Source organism: Octopus sinensis, linkage group LG18 (assembly GCF_006345805.1).
Source record: "Octopus sinensis linkage group LG18, ASM634580v1, whole genome shotgun sequence".
Classification (NCBI taxonomy): Eukaryota; Metazoa; Mollusca; class Cephalopoda; order Octopoda; family Octopodidae; genus Octopus; species Octopus sinensis.
The window spans coordinates 26,270,535-26,291,070 of record NC_043014.1 but is presented as its reverse complement, the minus strand read 5'-3'; the positions used below and the strand labels follow the sequence as shown (position 1 = coordinate 26,291,070).

The 20,536-nt window shown below is 37.9% G+C and overlaps 1 protein-coding gene across 1 annotated transcript in view; it reads right to left on the bottom strand.

Moving 5' to 3' along the window:
- LOC115221400 (ammonium transporter Rh type B) overlaps window positions 1–20,536 on the bottom strand; it is a 76,103-nt gene that overhangs the window by 35,600 nt on the left and 19,967 nt on the right. Inside the window, exon 2 of the mRNA XM_029791578.2 lies at window positions 3,551–3,813. Within this exon, the coding sequence (XP_029647438.1) occupies window positions 3,551–3,710 (160 nt within the window). The 5' untranslated portion in view covers window positions 3,711–3,813. The remainder of the gene's footprint in view (window positions 1–3,550; window positions 3,814–20,536) is intronic.

The window sequence follows — 20,536 nt, the reverse complement described above, 5'->3', positions numbered from 1 at the left end:
AAGAACTCACAACTACCTCGAACACACAAGTGCAAACAAGGGAGTCAGAGAAAGGCAGAATGCCACTTAAATCTGAACACTACTATAGAAATATTCTTTTAAGAAAACTTTTCTTCTAATTTTTCTAAATTTAATTATTTAATCGTTACAGTTGAAAAGGTCTCAAAATGACCGAAACCGGTACTGAAATGTTCACTATAAAATTATTTTAGCATTTTCTATTTTTTACTTGTTTTTTCATATATATCAACTCGTGTGTTCCTTTTCACCCTTATACATATATATATATATATATATATATATATATATATATATATATATATATATTATTGTAATCCACCCCTACGTTCAGGTAACCTTCTTCCTAGAATATCGGGGCTATTGGTATTGTAACTAACCTAACTTGTAGTTTCACTCTTTCTACCATCAGTTTGGATTATTTATCATGGCCAATCTACATTTCTATATCCTTTAAAAAAATTTTACACGAGTCAAAGCTCTTCTTTATACAGTTTAAGCGTATGCTTCTCGATGGTTCACAATGAAAGCTATATAGCTGTGTCAAATTCGTATTTCTGTCTTCCTGTGGGCTAATTACATACTCTTCAGATTGCATCAACAAAAAGAAAAGCAAGAACTTCGCTGCACGAATCAGGAACCTCAGAGAAATACTTCTCTATTGATATATATAACCCTGTGATAACTTACTCAATCTGTGACAACACAATCACTTCCAGTATTTAGCCTCAAGATGATATCCTAAAAGGTTGTCTATCGTCCTTATACAGCCTCTGAAAGTTTAGCTCGTCTGAGATCCAATAGTTTTCAGGAGTAGTGGGTCAAATCGAATACTTTTTTTTATTCCAGCAAAATTGTAATCAAGTTGTCCCTGTTCTGCCAGCCCCACCCCCAGCGTTGCAAGTACAGTCTTTTTTTATATCTTGTAAGGAATTCTTCAAGAACTTCACCAAATTCTGTTTATCGGAACTACTTGAAGATATTGTAATTTGCACAGTGATATCAAGGAAATGGTTTATAGATTTCATATTAAATTCTGACATACAGCTGGTCGGTAGTTCTTTGCCATCTGAACGAAATTATCTTTCGTTGCTAGTCTTGTTTCATTGGGGATATAATATACAAATTTACTATACAATATACTAGATAGCTTTGTATATTGTATATCCAATGAAAACTGGCTGGTTGCGATCAATAAAATAACCCTTATTAGATGCCAAGTTTTAGTACTAGTATCAGGCAATCAGTTTTCTTCCTGGTGTTTTGTACTCTTAAATTTTTCCTATCAGTCTCATATGCAAACATTTGATGGCATACTGGAAGAATTTTTATTTTAGTTTTTTTCTTGTAGCCACACAGCATCCTACTTAAACTTTCTCTTACTCTAGATTTTCCAGAATAAATCTGTATTTTGCTGAGTTGGAGCCTCTACGAGTTCTATTGGTTGTTAGCTCATATCTCTGAAAACTGTTGACTGATTTCAACTGAATCCTTTTACTTTCTCTCTTCTGATACTGGAGTTTCTCACTCACTGCTTTTAATTTCAGATGTGATTAATTCATACTTAAGTTTTCTCATCTTACTATTTCCAGCTATTGTTTCTATCTTATTTTTCATTTTCTGTTGGGAATAATACAGTTATTTTTTCCGTTTGCGTATGATAAGTGTCGCCACAAAACTGAACGATCTTTTTCCGGTTTTTCTAATTAAGATTGTGAAGACACATTATTATTGTTTCCTCGTTAATTACTCGTTTAGTATATCCAAAATACCGTTTAGCATTTGCGAAGAGGGTATATTAACTGGTATTTATTTGCTAAAATGATTTTGTTGAATACTGTCAACACCAACTCAGAAAAGATCTCTTTTAGTGGGAGGTATAAAAACGAAGTAATTCTTTCTTGAAACATTTCGTTACGATTACATTTCAATTATCTAATTATCTATTTCATTATGCATTTATATATATATACATATATATATATATGTATATATATATGTATATATTCTCTCTCCCCCCCCCCTCTCTCTCTCTCTCTCTCTCGCTCCTATCTTAAAATACATCAACTTTCTTGGCTTCTTATCTACTTACTAACTGTTAGATATGAACGGTTTGACTTACTGCGTGATAACAGTGAGAATAGGAATTTGTTCTGATTTGCAATGTAGTGTCCACTTCGCTGTAAGTAGATGTGTCCCAAGAATAAGAAAACTGTTATTTATGCTCTTCTTTCACTTTTGGAAAGAAAATCATAATAATCAACTCACCCGCCTCTTGCATTCAACAGTGTTACTCATCGTAATTAATTTGGCGAAATGATTTAGCTCTGGGTGAAATTCATCCCAATATATTCCCATTCTGTTGTTATAGCCAACATAGGAATTTTTTGCTCGTTGATAGCAATTAAGTAAGTTATTACTTAATTTCTATAAAATGTAATTTCAATTTCGGTTTCTTACCCTTTTACTGTTTTACTTGTTTCATTTGACTATGGCCATGCTGGAGCACCGCCTTTTAGGACTTATTCTTTGTAAGCCTAGTACTTATTCTATCGGACTCTTTTTGCCGAACCGCTAAGTTACTGGGACGTAAACACACCAGCATCGGTTGTCAAGCGATGTTGAGGGACAAATACAGACACACATATATACACACACACATATATATACATATATATATATATACACACACACACACATATATATATATACATATATACGACGGGCTTCTTTCATTTTCCATCTGCCAAATCCACTCACAAGGCTTTGGTCGGCCCGAGGCAATAGTAGAAGACACTTGCCCAATGTGCCAGGCAGTGGGACTGAACCCGGAACCATGTGGTTGGTAAGCAAGCTACTTACCACACAGCCACTCCTTTATCTATTTCTGTGCTGTTATATTTCGAGACTTCTTCAGTGTTATGTTGTGTCCAGTCATTTTGTCTCGTAAATCTGTGCCTGGGGAATTCAACTTTGAGATGATCTTGAATAAAAGGTTTCTTTAATGAATGTCAAAAATAACTAAATGGTCCACGTTTGCTTCAACTCTACACGCATTTAATATTAGTCTCAAATTTTGGCCCAAGGCTAGCAGGACTGAGAGAGGGGCTAAGTCGATCAAATCGACCAGTGTTCAACTGGTTTTATCGACCCCGAAAAGATGAAAGGCAAAGTCGACCCCAGCGGAATTAGAACTCAGAACGTAAAAATGGACGAAATGCCGCCAAGCATTTTACCCGTTATGCTAACGATTCTGCCTGCTCGCCGCCTTAAACGCATCTAATATTGAAAATTTTTATACGTTGATATTTTTCTACGACAAAGCAGCTTTTTTCTTCTTTTACTGTTTCATATCACTTGACTGTAGTCATGCTGGGGCAAAAGAGTTTACTAATCACATAGAAGCCCATGCATATGTATTTAGATAGATAGATAGATATAGATAGATAGATATAGATAGATAGATAGATAGATAGATAGATAGATAGATAGATAGATAGATAGATATAAAATGGATGAAAAGACGCATTACTTGCATAATATGATGAGACATCAGTGTTCTTGGTACCCTTGGACATTTTACTGTCTGCGGTCTTCGTATACTCTACAGTGGTAGCAAACAATATAATAAAGATTACTTGGAGTATTAACAAAAGCCAGCCGACTTTCGATCTGCAGATTGAGGCACCCATAGTTGTCCTAGTTGCTTAAAAAAACGAATGAATTTTTTCTTCTTTTTTCTTCTATAGTTTTTATTCTTTCGTGTTATCACAATTAGTTGCAGTCAAATCCAATCTGTAAAAGAAAAAGAAAAAAGATAAAAATCAGAGTTGATGAGTACTGTATAAAAGACTCTAATATTTACAGTTTAGTTTGTACACAGATGCACTAACGATAAATCCGTCACTGCTGAAAAAGTCACTATAAAATCCTACACAAATCAGCTATTATCGATATTGGGATACATTATTCTTGAATGGGAAAACGGTGAAGTTACGGTTGAAATGCATTTGATAACATGTTTGTGCGTTTAGATTCGGCTTTGAGTTAGTTAAACAACAACTCTTTGCGAAAAAATACACAGCTACAAGCCGGGGTCCAGAAATATTTATAAATGCAACTGTTTCGACGATTTTATCTAGCTCAGCGCTAGAAAATGTCGAGCTCTGAGCAGGTCAACCCTCTGGTAGGAGGAAATAGATTATGTCGAGCATAGTACATTCTAGACGTTCACGATCTTCACCATTTTCTTTCAATCAGTACAGAAATAAACCGCGCTCATGCTCAAAGCCACCCTCCCCAAAATACACACACACACAAACGAATTTGTGAGTGTGTATATATATATATATATATATATATATATATATATTATCCGAATTTTATAGTATGAAGTACCCATCACGGCTGGTCTTACCAATCGGTTTTACGCAAAAATACAATGGAATGGTATGTAAAAACCCAATTATATAATTCCGCTCATCAGAGGTAGCCGATATGGAAGATAATATGGCGACTGTCGGAGGTGGATTAGCACAACCGGTTAGCGGCTGATGAGAAAAGATTGGTGTAATGATAAATGGACCAGGGGATTTGACTAAGAGTTATGTCCCTTCGTTAGGTGTGTTGAGAAGCCGGCAAGAGTTATCTTGAAGTGGGTAAAGTGTGTATTAATAATATGGTATCCCTGCGGGGATGGAGTGTGTGGAATGAGGTGTGTGGTACGTGTAGCAGTGTCATATGTATAATTTCTTCTGTGGGTGTAGGTATATATAGCCCTGTGTTCGTTGGTTTGTTTTGTTTCTGTAAAGGATAAAGTCGTGGGGTTTTATATTAGCGTGCTGTGTGTAATATTTAATGTGTGTGTGTGGTGGGATCTGTGTTTAGGTAGGAGCATAATTTGCGTGAGATGGGTATGTGCTGGGTGTGGTGGGGATAGTTACATGCGGGATATCCGCCTTATAGGGGTGTACATATGTGTACATGGGTGCATTGGTGTGTGTCTTGGTTAAACTCTTTCTGCGGGGGCCAAGAGCATTTATGGACTGGCGTTTGCGGCAGGTCGAGGCAGGGGACATGTAGTTGCAGTCATGGTGGGTCGTGCAGGTATGATAGAATGTACTTTCATGCAGACAAGGATTAAATATCTCACTCCTGCTATTGAGTGGATACCTTTTAAAATCGCTCTCTTCTCAGCCAGGCATAAACTGCTTTCCCTGCTACTATTGACGTACGGTTTGCATCTTTCTCTGACATTCCACTTTATGCTGTACTTCGTAGCGCTTTCTTTCAAAGCCCAGACTTGCTTGGCTAGAGTTGTGGCGTTACATCACTCTGGGATGTTGAATGATGACTTGTGATTATTAAAGCGGGTTCTGAAGGGTCATTCAGTTGCCCCCACATATTACCGCACGCTCGGTTGTCCACTGAGTCCTGTTGCTATTCTGCCTCGTAAACAACTGTTTCCGTATAGCATTGGCCGTTTAGTGGACAAGTTGTGTTACCCCTACATGTGCATCCTGTTTCAGTCTCGGGTCTGGGTCTACCTCCTAAAATGTTTTTTTACACTCGTACAGGTATATATTCACAATCGCCGCAAACATGAATATATACATGTATAGAGGTGCATCTAAATACATATACACCCTCCTATCTATTAACACACCTACAACTTCAGATATACAAACGTATATACATACATATATGTATAAAGGAAGGAGACATGTGCATGACAGTCACTCTTATGCAACGGATACATAATTAAAAAAAGCAGGTCCTATCTTTAGTCGGGGGGTGGGGACAAAAACGTAACAAGTATTTTGTCATATGTGGACATGATTCAAAAGTTCAGTTCTTGAATTTAGACATGTAATGGAGTCTAAAGAACTTTTCCAGATGAGCCATCTTTCCATATCGTAAAGACCGCACTTTAAAACGCATAGCCTAAAAATTAGCTTTAGTTCAACTACAAATTTTAAATATATAATTGCACACAACACACAAAAACAACAACAACATATATGTATGTATATACGCTTGTATATATCTGCAGTTGTAAGTGTGTTGATAGGCAGGAAGGTTTATATATATATATATATGCACCTCTATACATATGTATATATATGTATATTCATGTTTGCGGCGAGTGTGAATATATACCTGTACGAGTGTACACACCTTTTATGCTTGTGTATATATTTCCATTTTTATGTCTATATATAAATGTAGGTATATATCTATGCGAGGATGAGGTTGAGTATGCATATATACGTATGTGTGTGTTTATTTGTACATATCGTGACAAACATTATTTACTTTAAAATATATTCGGTGGATTTATAATTTAGACATTGAGTTCATTTGCAGAATGGGGTAGATGGCATTCAATCTGACCCTATGTATCACTTATGTATATGCATCATCAATAACGAATATGTGGTTAAACGTCTGCATCTTGAATTCATGTAAATTGACTAGATAAAAATGTTCACTAAGAATATCTTAAGTGTTTCATAGAGGAGTTGATTATGTCTATTGGTATGGGTTAACATGTGATGTGTTGCGTGTGACGTGCGCTAATGAAAGTTGAGTTTAAAGAATTCAATGGTTGGCAAAGCAAAGAAGAAAAAAATCAAATATGAATGACATATCAACAAAGGTTTTCTATGTCTTCACTGAACAGCAGTTCTCTTTTGTATTATCTGTTTATAACTTCTTCTTATGCCATACAAGCTCCGCTCTGTACAAACATTTGAACTTTGATAATATCTATAAAGCATGAATGAGTGTGTGTCTGTGTGTTTGTGTGTGTGTGCGTATGTGTGTATATGTGTGTGCGTGTTTGGGTGAATGTGTATGTGTGAGTATATATGTATGTATATAAAGTAAGTTTGTACATATATATATATATATATTTATTCTCAGTATATAGATATATATGGGATCTTTTCTTTTTGATGGACGGAATCTTCTAGTTAACTAAATAATTTGAAACTTCGTATACTGGTAGAATGTGTCAAAAGAAAACATTATTGCAAACAAAATTGCAAACAAAATTGTAATTTGTAAGTTTAACGTAGTTTAATTCTTCGAATTTTAACCAATGAAATCCCAGCATTTGTACTAAAATCATTTGCTGCGTTTAAAAACTCACACACAGACGTCTTATTCATCCTTCTCTCTTCTGTCTTCTGTCTTCTGTCTTCTGCATGTGCTAGAAATAACAGCTATATCTCTTAAATCGATGAATTTCGTCGCCCAATATAAATATTAACGATATTTTTTTAATATTTTCTTTTTTTTACCGAAAAGGCTTCTCCCATGGTTTTGATGGGCCAGAAACAACAAAAACAAAACAATAATATGTCTAAATCGGTCTAGAGTGGGATATGAGGGTGCGCGTGGAGTGTGGGTCGTATTGTAAAAATTTGCGAAATATTTTTTCATAAAAGGATGCCCCAGCTTGTCGGAGGCTGTGATATAAATTGGGAAAAAAATCCTCGACACCAGTGCGTAATTGATACTTAATTTATCGACCCCGAAACGATGAAACATTCTGGTTTATTTACCTTTTGTGTAAATTTGTTGCGGCAAGGGGCAAAACACAGAGGGGACGCGAACTCACGAACGTGTATGTATGCTTGTGTGCGTATGTGTGTGTATGTATATCTCCGTTTGTATGTGTGTGTACGCTTATATATTAATTACTATGTGCTTGTACAAATGTATATGCATGTGTTTGAGAGAGAGAGAGAGAGAGAGAGAGAGAGAGAGAGAGAGAGAGAGATAGTGACAGGGAGAGAGCGTGTGTGTGTGTGTGTGCAAGTGTACGTGTGTATGTATCTGAATATATATGTGTGTGTGCGTCTGCTATGTTTCTTTATCAATATCGATAACGCAGCAAATGATTTCAGCTCAAATGCTGGGATTTCATTGGTTAAAATTCGAAGAATTAAACTATGTTAAACTTAGAAATTACAATTTTGTTTTCAATTTTGTTTACAATAATGTTTTCTTTTTACACATTCTACCAGTATATATATATCTCTATATATAAAACTGAAATGCGTTTTTACCGCTTGGTTCGCTTTCAATGCCACTACATCCCGTCCGATTCGCTCCAAAATTTACAGGGACATGTAGAATGAGGTGACGATGCGCGTGGGCTACCTTAGAAATCCCTATCTTAAAAGGTGTGGTTGCTAGGGGCCATCTTCCTACCTCACCCTATTTCCTCCAGTACTCTGTCACTCCTCTTCATTTGACAATGCAACTACCGTTATTTAATGTAAAGTCTTCCTCAAATCACTCTCTCACTCTTATCTCTTACCTTCCTATACATTTTACTCATGTATCTATCAGCGTTCATGGACAGTAACAAATATTACTCGCCATCCCCATCGCCATCGCATTCTATTGTCTACCTGTCAACACACACACACACACACATATATACATATATTTTTATTTTTATGTTTGCGTTTATTTTACTGTTTCATTTCCCTTTTAGTGGTTTGATCTCTAATTTAATTTCTACAGCGTGCACACACACACACACACACACAAACACCTATATGTGGGCCCCAGTACACACGAATGAAATCGGGTTCTCTTCATCAAAATGTGAAAAGGGGTCTACAATTATCATCGCCACTTATGTATGTCTTCCTCACTCTTTTTCCTAATGATAATTATCATCGCCACCACCACCACCACCACCAACACACAATCATGACAATCTTTCTCTTAAAACAAATCATGTTTACATTCCGACAAAACTCCTGCCGGTGAGCACACTGGTCGTTTCAACGCTCCAACTACGAATGAAGTTGCAGCACTCATGGTCGATGAGGTCCATGGAAATCGTGACATAATCCTCCGTCACCGCGACGAAGACGTGACTTTTGTTTCAGAATTACACCGATGTTACGATTGCTTGCAGTACCCTCTCCTTTTTCCTCATGGAGAGGATGGATACCACTTAGAAATTCAAAAGGTTGATCCCACAATTCTCACACTTCTTGACAAGAAGGTTTCCTGCAAGGCATTTTACGCCTATCGACTCATGGTGCGAGAAAACGATTTCAATTTAGTACTAAGGTGCCATTCTTTGACCAATCAGTTTTTGGTCGACATGTATTGTAAAGTTGAGTCCGAACGTTTAAAATACATTCGTTCTCACCAGGACCAATTAAGAGCAACAGAATACGTTAATCTAGAGGATGCAATGCGTCAAGACGGTGATGCAGCCAACGTAGGAAAACGTATTATTCTTCCTTCAACATTTATTGGCTCACCTCGGTATATGAATAAACGAATGCAGGACGCAATGACATACCTCGGTAAGTTTGGAAAGCCGGACCTCTTCATTACATTTACCTGCAATCCTACCTGGCCAGAGATTAAAGACAATGTGTTCGCTGGGCAGCTGCCAGAGCACAGACATGACATTGTGGCGCGCGTTTTTCATGCCAAGTTGAAGAAAATGCTATTTTTAATGAAAGTTTTGCATATATTTGGCCCACTGTCTGCTTGGATGTATACTGTGGAATGGCAGAAGAGAGGTCTTCCACACGTTCATATGCTAGCCTGGTGTCACGATAGAATCCACCCTGTGGATATTGACATAATTATATCTGCTGAGTTGCCCGATCAAAATGCTGATCCTCAGCTGCACAGCAGTGTGACAAAGCATATGATTCACGGTCCATGTGGTGACTTTAATCCGAGAAGTCCATGCATGAAGAATAAAAGATGTTCGAAGCGGTACCCTAGAGACTTTTGCGGTCAAACCTGCACTATGAATGACGGATATCCCATCTACCGAAGGCGTGACCCAGGTTTGGGTGGCCGCACAGCTACAATTAGACAACGGCTAAAAACATTCGATGTTGATAATGCCTGGATCGTTCCATTCAACCCTTTGCTTTCCAAAACATTTAATGCACACATTAATGTTGAGTACTGCAGTTCGGTGAGATGCATACAATACCTCTGCAAGTACATTAATAAGGGCGATGATATGGCCGTGTTTGTGTTCAGTGATGAAGACCTTAGACATGACGAAATTAAACAATTCGTTTTGGGTAGGTATGTATCCTCCAATTATGCAGCGTGGCGCATTTTTGGATACGAGATTCATCTAAGCTCACCAACAGTTTTCCACCTGAATGTTCATTTACAGAAGAGACAGCTGGTTTACTTCACAGAGAAAAATGCACGTCAAGTCATTGAAAATCCAAAAGGGACTACGCTTACAGCATTTTTTAAATTGTGTTCAGTTGATGAGTTTGCTGCTACTCTCATTTACCCTGAAGTACCGGAATATTACACATACAACAACAATAATTGGAAGCGCAGGTCACATGGAACAGAACTTGACAATTGGCCTGGTGTTTCTAGGAAGAACGTCATTGGACGTGTGTATAATATTCATCCTACCAAACAGGAAATCTTCTTTTTGAGAATGCTACTTCATGTAGTTACTGGACCGAAGTCTTTTGCTGATCTTCGCACGGTTGATGGTATCATCTGCGCCACTTACAGGGAAGCATGTTTGAGGCGCGGAATTCTTCTCAATGACGACCACTTACACAGGACATTAGCAGAGTCCTCAAATTGTAAACTGCCATGACAAATGCGTCGATTGTTTTGTAGCATATTAATCCACTGTAATCCCAGCAACCCTCTTAACCTCTGGGAATCGTTCAGACAGAGCCTATCAAAGGACATACAGGCTAATTTAGCGCTACCTGATGGCAACGACGATGTTTATAATGAGGCATTAATCGACATGGACAGACACATCAGACGCTATGTTATACGCGGTTTAAGTGAATTCCATCTGCCAACACCTGTCCATCATGAAGCGCCTTTGGATGTTGAATACATGTCAAAAAAACTACAACATTGCCGAATTGACGGAAACAATTACGCGAGATGAACCAAGACTTTTGCCTGAACAAAGAGAGATTTATAATGAAATTATTGACAGCGTTACATTGAACCAAGGAAAGCTTTTCTTTTTGAATGCTCCAGGTGGTACTGGTAAAACTTTCGTTATCAATTTGATTCTCGCAAAGCTGCGCGCTGAACGCCGAATTGCCATTGCATGTGCTTCAAGTGGTATTGCAGCGACACTGCTTCAAGGCTGCCGTACGGCACATAGTGCATTCAAATTGCCCATGGACATTGGAAAGAAAGATAATCCTATATGTAATATAGATCGTAGTTCCTCAAGAGCAAGACTTCTTCGTGAATGCAGTCTTTTTATTTGGGATGAGGCTACAATGCGTAATAAGGCCATGTTTGAAGCTCTTGACAGAACTCTCCAAGATTTGCGTCACAATACAAAAATAATGGGTGGGGCTACGTTTCTCATGGCAGGAGATTTTCGACAAACTCTTCCTGTTGTCCGAGCAGGCACTAGAGCCGATGAGGTTAAAAGCATTCTTATGTGTGGCACAGTATTATCAGTCGCCATCTTCAAACAAACATGAGAGTCCACCTACATGGTGATGTGGAGTCTGAGGCTTTCGCAAAACACCTATTAGATCTTGGTGATGGAGTTTTGCCTTTCGTTGATGATGAGCATATTCGGTTGCCTTTTGGGAATTTCGTTCCAAATGTAGAGGAACTTATAAGAGCCGTTTTACCTGACGTCGAACCAACTTCCAGGATCTCGATTGGCTAAGAGCAAGAGCTATTCTATCGCCTCATAATACAACAGCTGATGCTACAAATAAACAAGTACTTGATATGATTCCTGGTGAGATAGTTTCTTTAATGTCCATCGATAAAAATAAAGATGAGAATGATGCAGTCAAATATCCACCCGAGCTACTCAACAAGCTAACACATCCGGGACTTCCACCTCATCGTTGTGTTTGAAAGTTGGTGCTCCAATCATGGTGCTCAGAAATATGGAAACGCCTGAAATATGCAATGGAACCCGAATGGTTATAAGGAGGATTCAAAGCCATGTTATAACTGCTGAAATTTTGAGTGGCCCATTTGTAGGAACAATCAAGATGATACGTAAAATGAGTATTTCACCCTCTGATGTTCCCATTCAGTTTAAGCCCTTTCAATTTCCGATAAAACTATGCTTCGCGATGACAATCAACAAGTCACAGGGACAATCACTGGACATTGTAGGCATTAACCTGTCACAACCGGTTTTCAGTCATGGTCAATTGTACGTAGCCTGTTCTCGAGTTGGAAATCCACATAAACTCTTCATTCTTGGCAATCATGAGCGCACAAGGAACGTGGTTTATCAGGAGGCTCTGACAAAAGAAAACTGATTGTGAGTCATGAAATTTTGCTTGATTTTTTATTTTGCACCTCTTCATTCTTGAAAATAAAGACATTAAAAAGAACATGCTTCATAAAGAACATTGGGTTCACATGTTTGCAAACATTTGATCCAACTCATTCTCTTTATTCCTCATTTTCCAATTCCTTCTACGTCTCCATTAAACCGTTTTGTCAAGTTATTGTTTCTTCGCTAACATAAGACATTCATAAAGTGAATGAGTTGTTAATTACATTTTATACACTATTCTATTGTTTAGGTGGTGTCGAAAGGACTGGAATGTGTCACCATATAAACTCTCTCAGTCAAACTCCCAACTCATGAGTTCACGTCGTGATACTCTTTCTACAAAACTGAGCTGGGTGTGAAATCTAATTTCATTCACTATTACAGATTTTTTTATTTTTTAAACAAACACATTGCCTCTTTCGTTTTAAAACAATAGAACAATACTACCTTAATACATTGGTCCAACAAACAAAACGTCCAACACTCATATTCTTTTATGTATCTGTCTTCCTCCATCACTCACTCACTTTTCTCCCTTCCTTTCACATTCTATCTATAACGTCGTTTCACAGCGTCTACCTCCCTTACATTCACTTCTCTATATAACGTCGTTTCACAGCGTCCGTTATCCCTCCTCCCTGTCTTCCACAGCGTTTTCACACACTCTCACTCTCTACATCTGTCTGCATTCATAGAGAGAATTATCATCGCCACAACCACCACTCAATCATGACAACAAATATTATGAATCAGATATTTATTGGGTTAATTTATATGTGTGTGTGTATCTATATATAAATATGTATATATGTAAATATGTATATACAAAGTGCATATATCTGTATTTATATATATATATATATATATATATATATATATATATATAATTTGTATACATTTATATATATATACCACGCTCTTACCCGCGCGTAGAGCGGGTCCCTTCAGCTAGTCTCTATATATAAAACTGAATTGCGTTTTTACCGCTTGGTTCGCTTTCAATGCCACTACATCCCGTCCGATTCGCTCCAAAATTTACAGGGACATGTAGAATGAGGTGACGATGCGCGTGGGCTACCTTAGAAATCCCTATCTTAAAAGCTGTGGTTTCTAGGGGCCATCTTCCTACTTCACCCTATTTCCTCCAGTACTCTGTCACTCCTCTTCATTTATAACTTTCAGAATGCCACTACGGTTATTTAAAGTATCTGTCACTATCGCTATTTCCTTTCTTTTTCACTGACTCTGTTTCCTACCTTCCTATCACTTCGGCGGCGTTCTTTGAAGTATATGTCTGTCACCAACAATCAACACACGAGTGTGAGAACAAATATTATGAATCAGATATTCTTGCGTTCATTTATATGTGTGTGTGTGTGTGTTCTATATATATATATGTATATATAATGTATGTGTGTGTGTGTTCTATATATAAATATGTATATATAATGTATGTGTGTGTGTGTGTTCTATATATAAATATGTATATATAATGTATGTGTGTGTGTGTGTTCTATATATAAATATGTATATATAATGTATGTGTGTGTGTGTGTGTGTTCTATATATAAATATGTATATATAATGTATATATACAAAGTGTATATATCTGTATTTATGTATATTAAACTTTTTCATACTTTTTCATAGTTATATATATTTTTAAACAAATTATAAATATAATTTCATAATTTTTATTTTCAATTTAAATAATTTAAAGTTTTCAATTTTATATTTTACTAGCAGTATCGCCCGGCGTTGCTCGGGTTTGTAAGGGAAATAACTATATAAGCATTTTTAGTGAGTTATAGCAAAAGAAATAGCAAAAAATGCATTAAAGATGGAATAAAAAATGATAGTAATTTCTTTTTTAATCGTTGACTCATCGTAGACATTTTTACAGAGTTACTTCCCTTATATAATAGCGAAAAATGCATTAAAATGGAATAAAAAATGATGGTAATTTTTTTTTTAATCGTTGACTCATCGTAGACATTTTTAGAGAGTTACTTCCCTTATATAATAGCGAAAAATGCATTAAAATGGAATAAAAAATGATGGTAATTTTTTTTTTAAATCGTAGACTCATCGTAGACGCGCGCTAATACCCAGAAGGGCTCGATATGAATCACGACTATAAGATACCCGGTTTTGGTTACACTGCACCGCAAAATGTGGGAGTAGTTAGGAATCTAAATCGTAGGAGACAGACACACAACCTTACTTTTATATATAAAGATTTGTGCAACAACTAAAACATTCGGTTGTGCAAATTGTTTGCACAGGAAACCTGCCCTGTGTGGCGGTTTTTGCCGTTTTTGTGGATCTGTTTCAGCTTTTTTAGCGATTTCTGTTTTGGCGACTTCAAGCCATGAAGTCGTTGTTCTAAAAGAACGCTGGTCTCCTTCACAACGCATTACGACGTTGATTTCCTTACACTCCCTTCCCCACAGCTTCACGAGGGAGGGAAGAAGGGGGAGAAGCAACACAGGTGCAGGCGTGAGCGTGGACGCCAACTCCGCCGCCATCGACACACGAAAAAATATGCATTAAAATGGAATAAAAAATGATGTTAAATTATTTTTAAAATCGTACACTCATCGTAGACGCGCGCTAATACCCAGACGGGCTCGATATGAATCACGACTATAAGATACCCGAATTTGGTTAAACTGCACCGCAAAATTTGGGAGTAGTTAGGAATCTAAATCGAAGGGGACAGACACTCACATAACTACAGTTTTATATATATAGATATATTTTCTATGTTATATTTTCTTTTTTTATGTTTTTGTTTTTGGTTTTTCACTGTTTGATTTGCCTATTAGTGGTTTTATCTCTAATTTAATTTATACAGATATATATCTCATTTGTATACATTTGTATATATAATGCGTGCACACACACACATATATATATATACACATATATATATATGTGTGCATTACGTAGTCGGTCGATTCAGCTGAAAATATGCACACCTATGTTAAAGGTGCTGACAAGTTTGCATCACAACTATTTTGTTCCTCAAATGAAAGGCGTCACCTCTAGGACAAAATTCCTCATCTTATAAAATGTGGCCCCAGTACACCCGAATGAAATCGGGTTATATTAACCAAAATGTGAAAAGGGGTCTAAATGAGGCTGGAAGGGGATTAAAATTTCAAAGAGCGGGTGTTTAGGAATTCTCTGTTGCATCAAGCTAAAAAATTTGCGCCAGCCTTTTAATCGTCAATGTGTTGCCGTCCATGATAAAGAAGTTTTGAATGCTTGCCATGGTGAGTCTACTGTCGTGAGAAAGAATCACTTCAAAAATTGGTGTTTACGAATTTTCTTTTACATCAAGTTCAAAATTTTACGCCAGCCGCTAAACTGTCACTACGTTGCTGTCCGTCGTTAACAAATGCCAGCCATGGTGACTCTACTATCCTCAGATTCTATCCCTTCAAACTTTGGTTTCCAATATTTTATTATTTTTATTCAGCTCGCAAGTTCGTCTGTCCCTTTTGAATGTTAGCGTTTTGCTGTGTGCCTTGAAGCAGACCTTTTCATTGCCACTGCCTCATATTTCTGATTGATCTTTCTAAATATTTTATTTCTCAACTTACTCAAGATCTTCTGTTGTTTATAAATGGGAGAGAGATAGATAAAGATAGAGAGTAAGAGAAAGCGAGGGAGAGTCAAAGAGAAAAGAAAAGTAAGAGAGTGGGAAAGTGAGAGAGAAAGGAGAGAGAAACAAATACGGAGAATCATCATCATCATCATCGTTTAACGTCCGTTTTCCGTGCTAGCACGGGTTGGGCAGTGTGACCGGGTCTCGGAAGCCAGGAGGCTGCACCAGGCTCCAGACTGATCTGGCAGTGTTTCTACAGGTGGATGACCTTCCTAACGCCAACCACACTGTGAGTGTAGTGAGTGCTTTTTTCGTGCCGACGGCACTGGTGCCAGGGGGGCTCGCAGTGGCAACGATCGGTTGGTGCTTTTTACGTGCCACCAGCACAGAAGCAAGTCAAGGCGGTGCTGCAATCGGCCACGTTCGGATGGTGCTTTTTACGTGCTGAAAGGAAGCAACAGAAAGTAACACCCACACTCTTACCCGCGCGTAGAGTGGGTCACCTTCAGCTAGTATATATATATATCCATATATATGTCCATAATATATATATATTTATATATTTATATATATATATATTATATATATATATATATATATATATTATATATATATATATACATATATATATATATATTATGGCTGCCCCCTCGTTATCGAGTATGCCCATTGCCCGAAGCTTAACTGTTACTGGTGCTGTGATCGAATGTGACTTTTTAGCCCAGCTAAAGATCTACAATGTCTTGTACAGAATTGGCAACTGAAACCTTTACCAGTAATAGCCGGCTGTAGTTGTAACTGGGCTTCATATATATATACATACATACATACATACATACATACCTAACTTGTTTAAGTGGCTATTCGCAATTTACAACACCAACGCAGCAAATGTACTCGTCATTAAAATGACGGAGGGTGACAGTGAGCACCGGCATTGTTGCAAACAAACACACACACGCGCGCGCGCATTCCTATGGAATTGTTTAGTTTTTAAAAAATCAATTTAAAAATCTGTGATTGAGATGGAATAGATCCATATATATATTCACATACATACATGTATATATGTACATACACACGCGCGCGCGCACACACATATAAATGCCAAAACGAATTTTTGTGTCAGTGTGTCGCACTTTGACCCCCTCTCTCCCTATTCAATGACTCTTCTGCTCCTTTGCTGGGGTGAGAGTAATACAAGGCATAGAGAAGGTGAGGGCGGTAGTAGATTGACAGTTGAGATGGTAATGGGGTGATAGTAATAGTATGAGCTGTAGTTGTGACAGAGGCGGAGGCGACGATGTTGATGTTGTCGGTGGTGGTAGTAGTTGAGGCGGTCAAGCAGGACGGTGATAGTAAGGGATGTGAAAGACAGTGGTGATGGTGGTGGAGGGGAAGTCGGCGAAGTCAAAGGTGTTGATGCTAGTGGCGTGAGAAGTCTGAATGGTGTATGTATGGCAGTTGTGGTGGCAATGGTTGTGGCACTGGTGATGGTGATGGCTGAAAACACTCAATAGAAAGAGAGAGAGAAAGAAGTTATACAGAAAAAGAATTATACTGACCCCCGAATAGAAAGACAAAAATTTTGTTTATCATGAAGCTTTGCAATAATTTCCAAGTCCACATATTATATCATTGTTTTGACAAAAATTGTTCATTGCTTGAAAAATATTGGTCAAGTTTAATAAAATTTAATATGTACTCAATGCATGAAGTATCATTATTGGGCTCACAGCCCAATGAAGAGCCCTCCACAGAAGCTAGGTAAAAGGCCAGTCGATAGGCTATTATTTAATTAACGACGCAATTTCAAGTTTCCAAGCTTTACGGCAATTTTTTTTTCCTTGCAGCGAAATATCCGTACGGCTAATTGTCTTACGGTGAATAGTCCTACGGCGAATTTGTTTACGGCAAATTGTCCGGTCACCACATTGCGTAAATGTTATTTTAATGAGTTATATCTATATATCAGCCTATGAAACACATCTGTACCACCGAATGGTCGTGGAGCAGTTGTTAAGTGTTGATGCCAGATGGGTCATATCACTTTATACACACACGCACACACAGACACACATATATGAATATAAGGCGAGCTGTTCACAACCAGAATGCATTTTTGCCCAACATGCAATTGTGCCAGATTTCATATATAATTCTATACGTAGTATCGTTAGGATTTGTCGAAAGTGAGAGAGACTGAAAAGGTGTGAGACGTGTAGAGAATACCCGGATAAATAGGGGAATTCACCCCCTTTTTTTAACACATTAATATTATTTCGAATTCTTGGCGAAAAGAATATCACAAGTAAATATTCAAATTTTTGAGACCCTAACATAGAAAGGGTGAATATACGGAGTAATAGAGAGCTAGATGCGACATGACTGAACAATATAAAAAATAAAACAAACACATGATGACCAATATGAAAGCGTTATTGATTACAGGTCTACTCGGCCATAGAGCGTTTGGAGCTAAACTATAACAAGAATACCTAATTAGTGGCCCTTTGGTATGTCTACTATAACTATACCATCTATAGCAGTAGTCACCATGATACACAACTCCTACTTATAAGATCTTTACTTATATATTACTAATTCACAAACATATTATGGAATATCTTTTCTTCATTTAGCGCAAGGGCTGGAATTTAGCCAGAAGGGAGCAAGTCAACCACAGTGTTTGTCAAGTATTTATTTATCGACGCCGAAAGGATTAAGGCAAAATCGACCCTGAAGGAAATTGAACTCAGAACGTTTTGAGGAATGTCCCTAAGCATTTTGTCTGGTGCGATGACATTTCTTGCTAGTCGCCTCACATATTACGGAATATCAAACGCCAAACTGTTCTTTACTCTTAAAAAGACTCCGCCGGTTACGACGACGAGGGTCCCAGCTGATACGATCAACGGAACAGCTTGCTCGTGAAATTAACGTGCAAATGGCTGAGCATTCCACAGACACGTGTACCCTTAACGTAGTTCTCGGGGATAATCAGCGTGACACAGAGAGTGACAAGGCTGACCCTTTGAAATACAAGTACAACTCATTTTTGCCAGCTGAGTGGACTGGAGCTACGTGAAATAAAGTGTCTTGCTCAAGGACACAACGCGTCGCCGGGAATCGAACTCACAACCTTACGATCATGAGCCGAATGCCCTAACCTCTAAGCCACGCGCCCTCACACTCTTTACTCTAGTCGATTATTCTATATCTGCGCTGTAAGACTGTGGCCTAACGCTGCTGTGCTACAGATTCCCACCTTTTGACCCCATGTAAAGACGACTTTCTGAATTAGCAGAAAACCTTGGATGCTATTAAGAGAATGCAAACAGGTCGTTCAGACACCGCATCCTTGCCCCTAATTGCGAACGTGTAATATGCACGACATAGAATGAGAACACTGATCAAGTATTCGACTTCCAAAAAAACAATTCGTAACTCTTTAAGGTATACTGTATTTATCCCGCATAGAAAGTTAAGACATTCTTTGTCTCTAATGATCATAACTTATATAATAACCTTTAACCCTTAAGGCGGCGAGCTGGTAGAAACGTTAGCACGCCGGGCGAAATGTTTAGCGGTGTTTCGTCTGTCTTTACGGTCTGAGTTCAAATTCCGTCGAGGTCGACTTTGCCTTTCATCCTTTCGATAAATTAAGTATCAACAGTTGCGTACTGTTGCGCACTCCCCAAAATTTCGGGCCTTGTGTCTAGAGTAGAAAAGAATAACCTTCAATCTTATATCTAACAATACAGGAAAAATCAACCTATGCGTTGTGACTAACCATTACAACAGACTTAGAGAAGTCAATCAATGCTGCGTTCCATTTGTTCATATAAGGAACTCTGTTTCGAGTCCATGTTGTGAATAACAATCAACGTTGTGTCCTCTGTCGTTACATCTGTCCATATATAAGGCCCACCAAATAATGTTTTTCCCGTGTCCTTACAGTTGCTCTTATACAATAGTCCGACCACTTCTACGCTTGCTCTCATTATATATTCTTTTATTCTTTTACTTGTTTCAGTCATTTGACTGCGGCCATGCTATAGCACCAACTTAAACGGTTTTAGTCGAAGAAATCGACCCCAGGACTTATTCTTTGTAAGCCTAGTACTTACTCTATCATTGTCTTTTGTTGAACTGCAAAGTTACGGCGACATAAACACACCAGCATCAGCTATTGATGGCAGTGGAACAAGCACACACACAGACACACACACATACACACACACACACACACACACACCACACACACACACACACACACACACACAACACACACACACACATATATATATATATATATATATATATAATATATATATATATATACGAGGGGCGTTCAATAAGTAATGCCCCTGACCCACTTCCCATAGCAGTAGAGCAACGAAACTTGGCACAGTTATTAGTCTTTTTCTACATAGGAACCACCCAGAGTTACGCATTTCTCCCATTGTTTGATGCAGCTCTGGAGACCGTTTTTGTAGAAGACCCCCAGCTTGGTCCTCCAACCTGAACGTGACTTCAGAAATCAAGGCTGCATCATCTGGGAAACGCTTTTCTTTCAA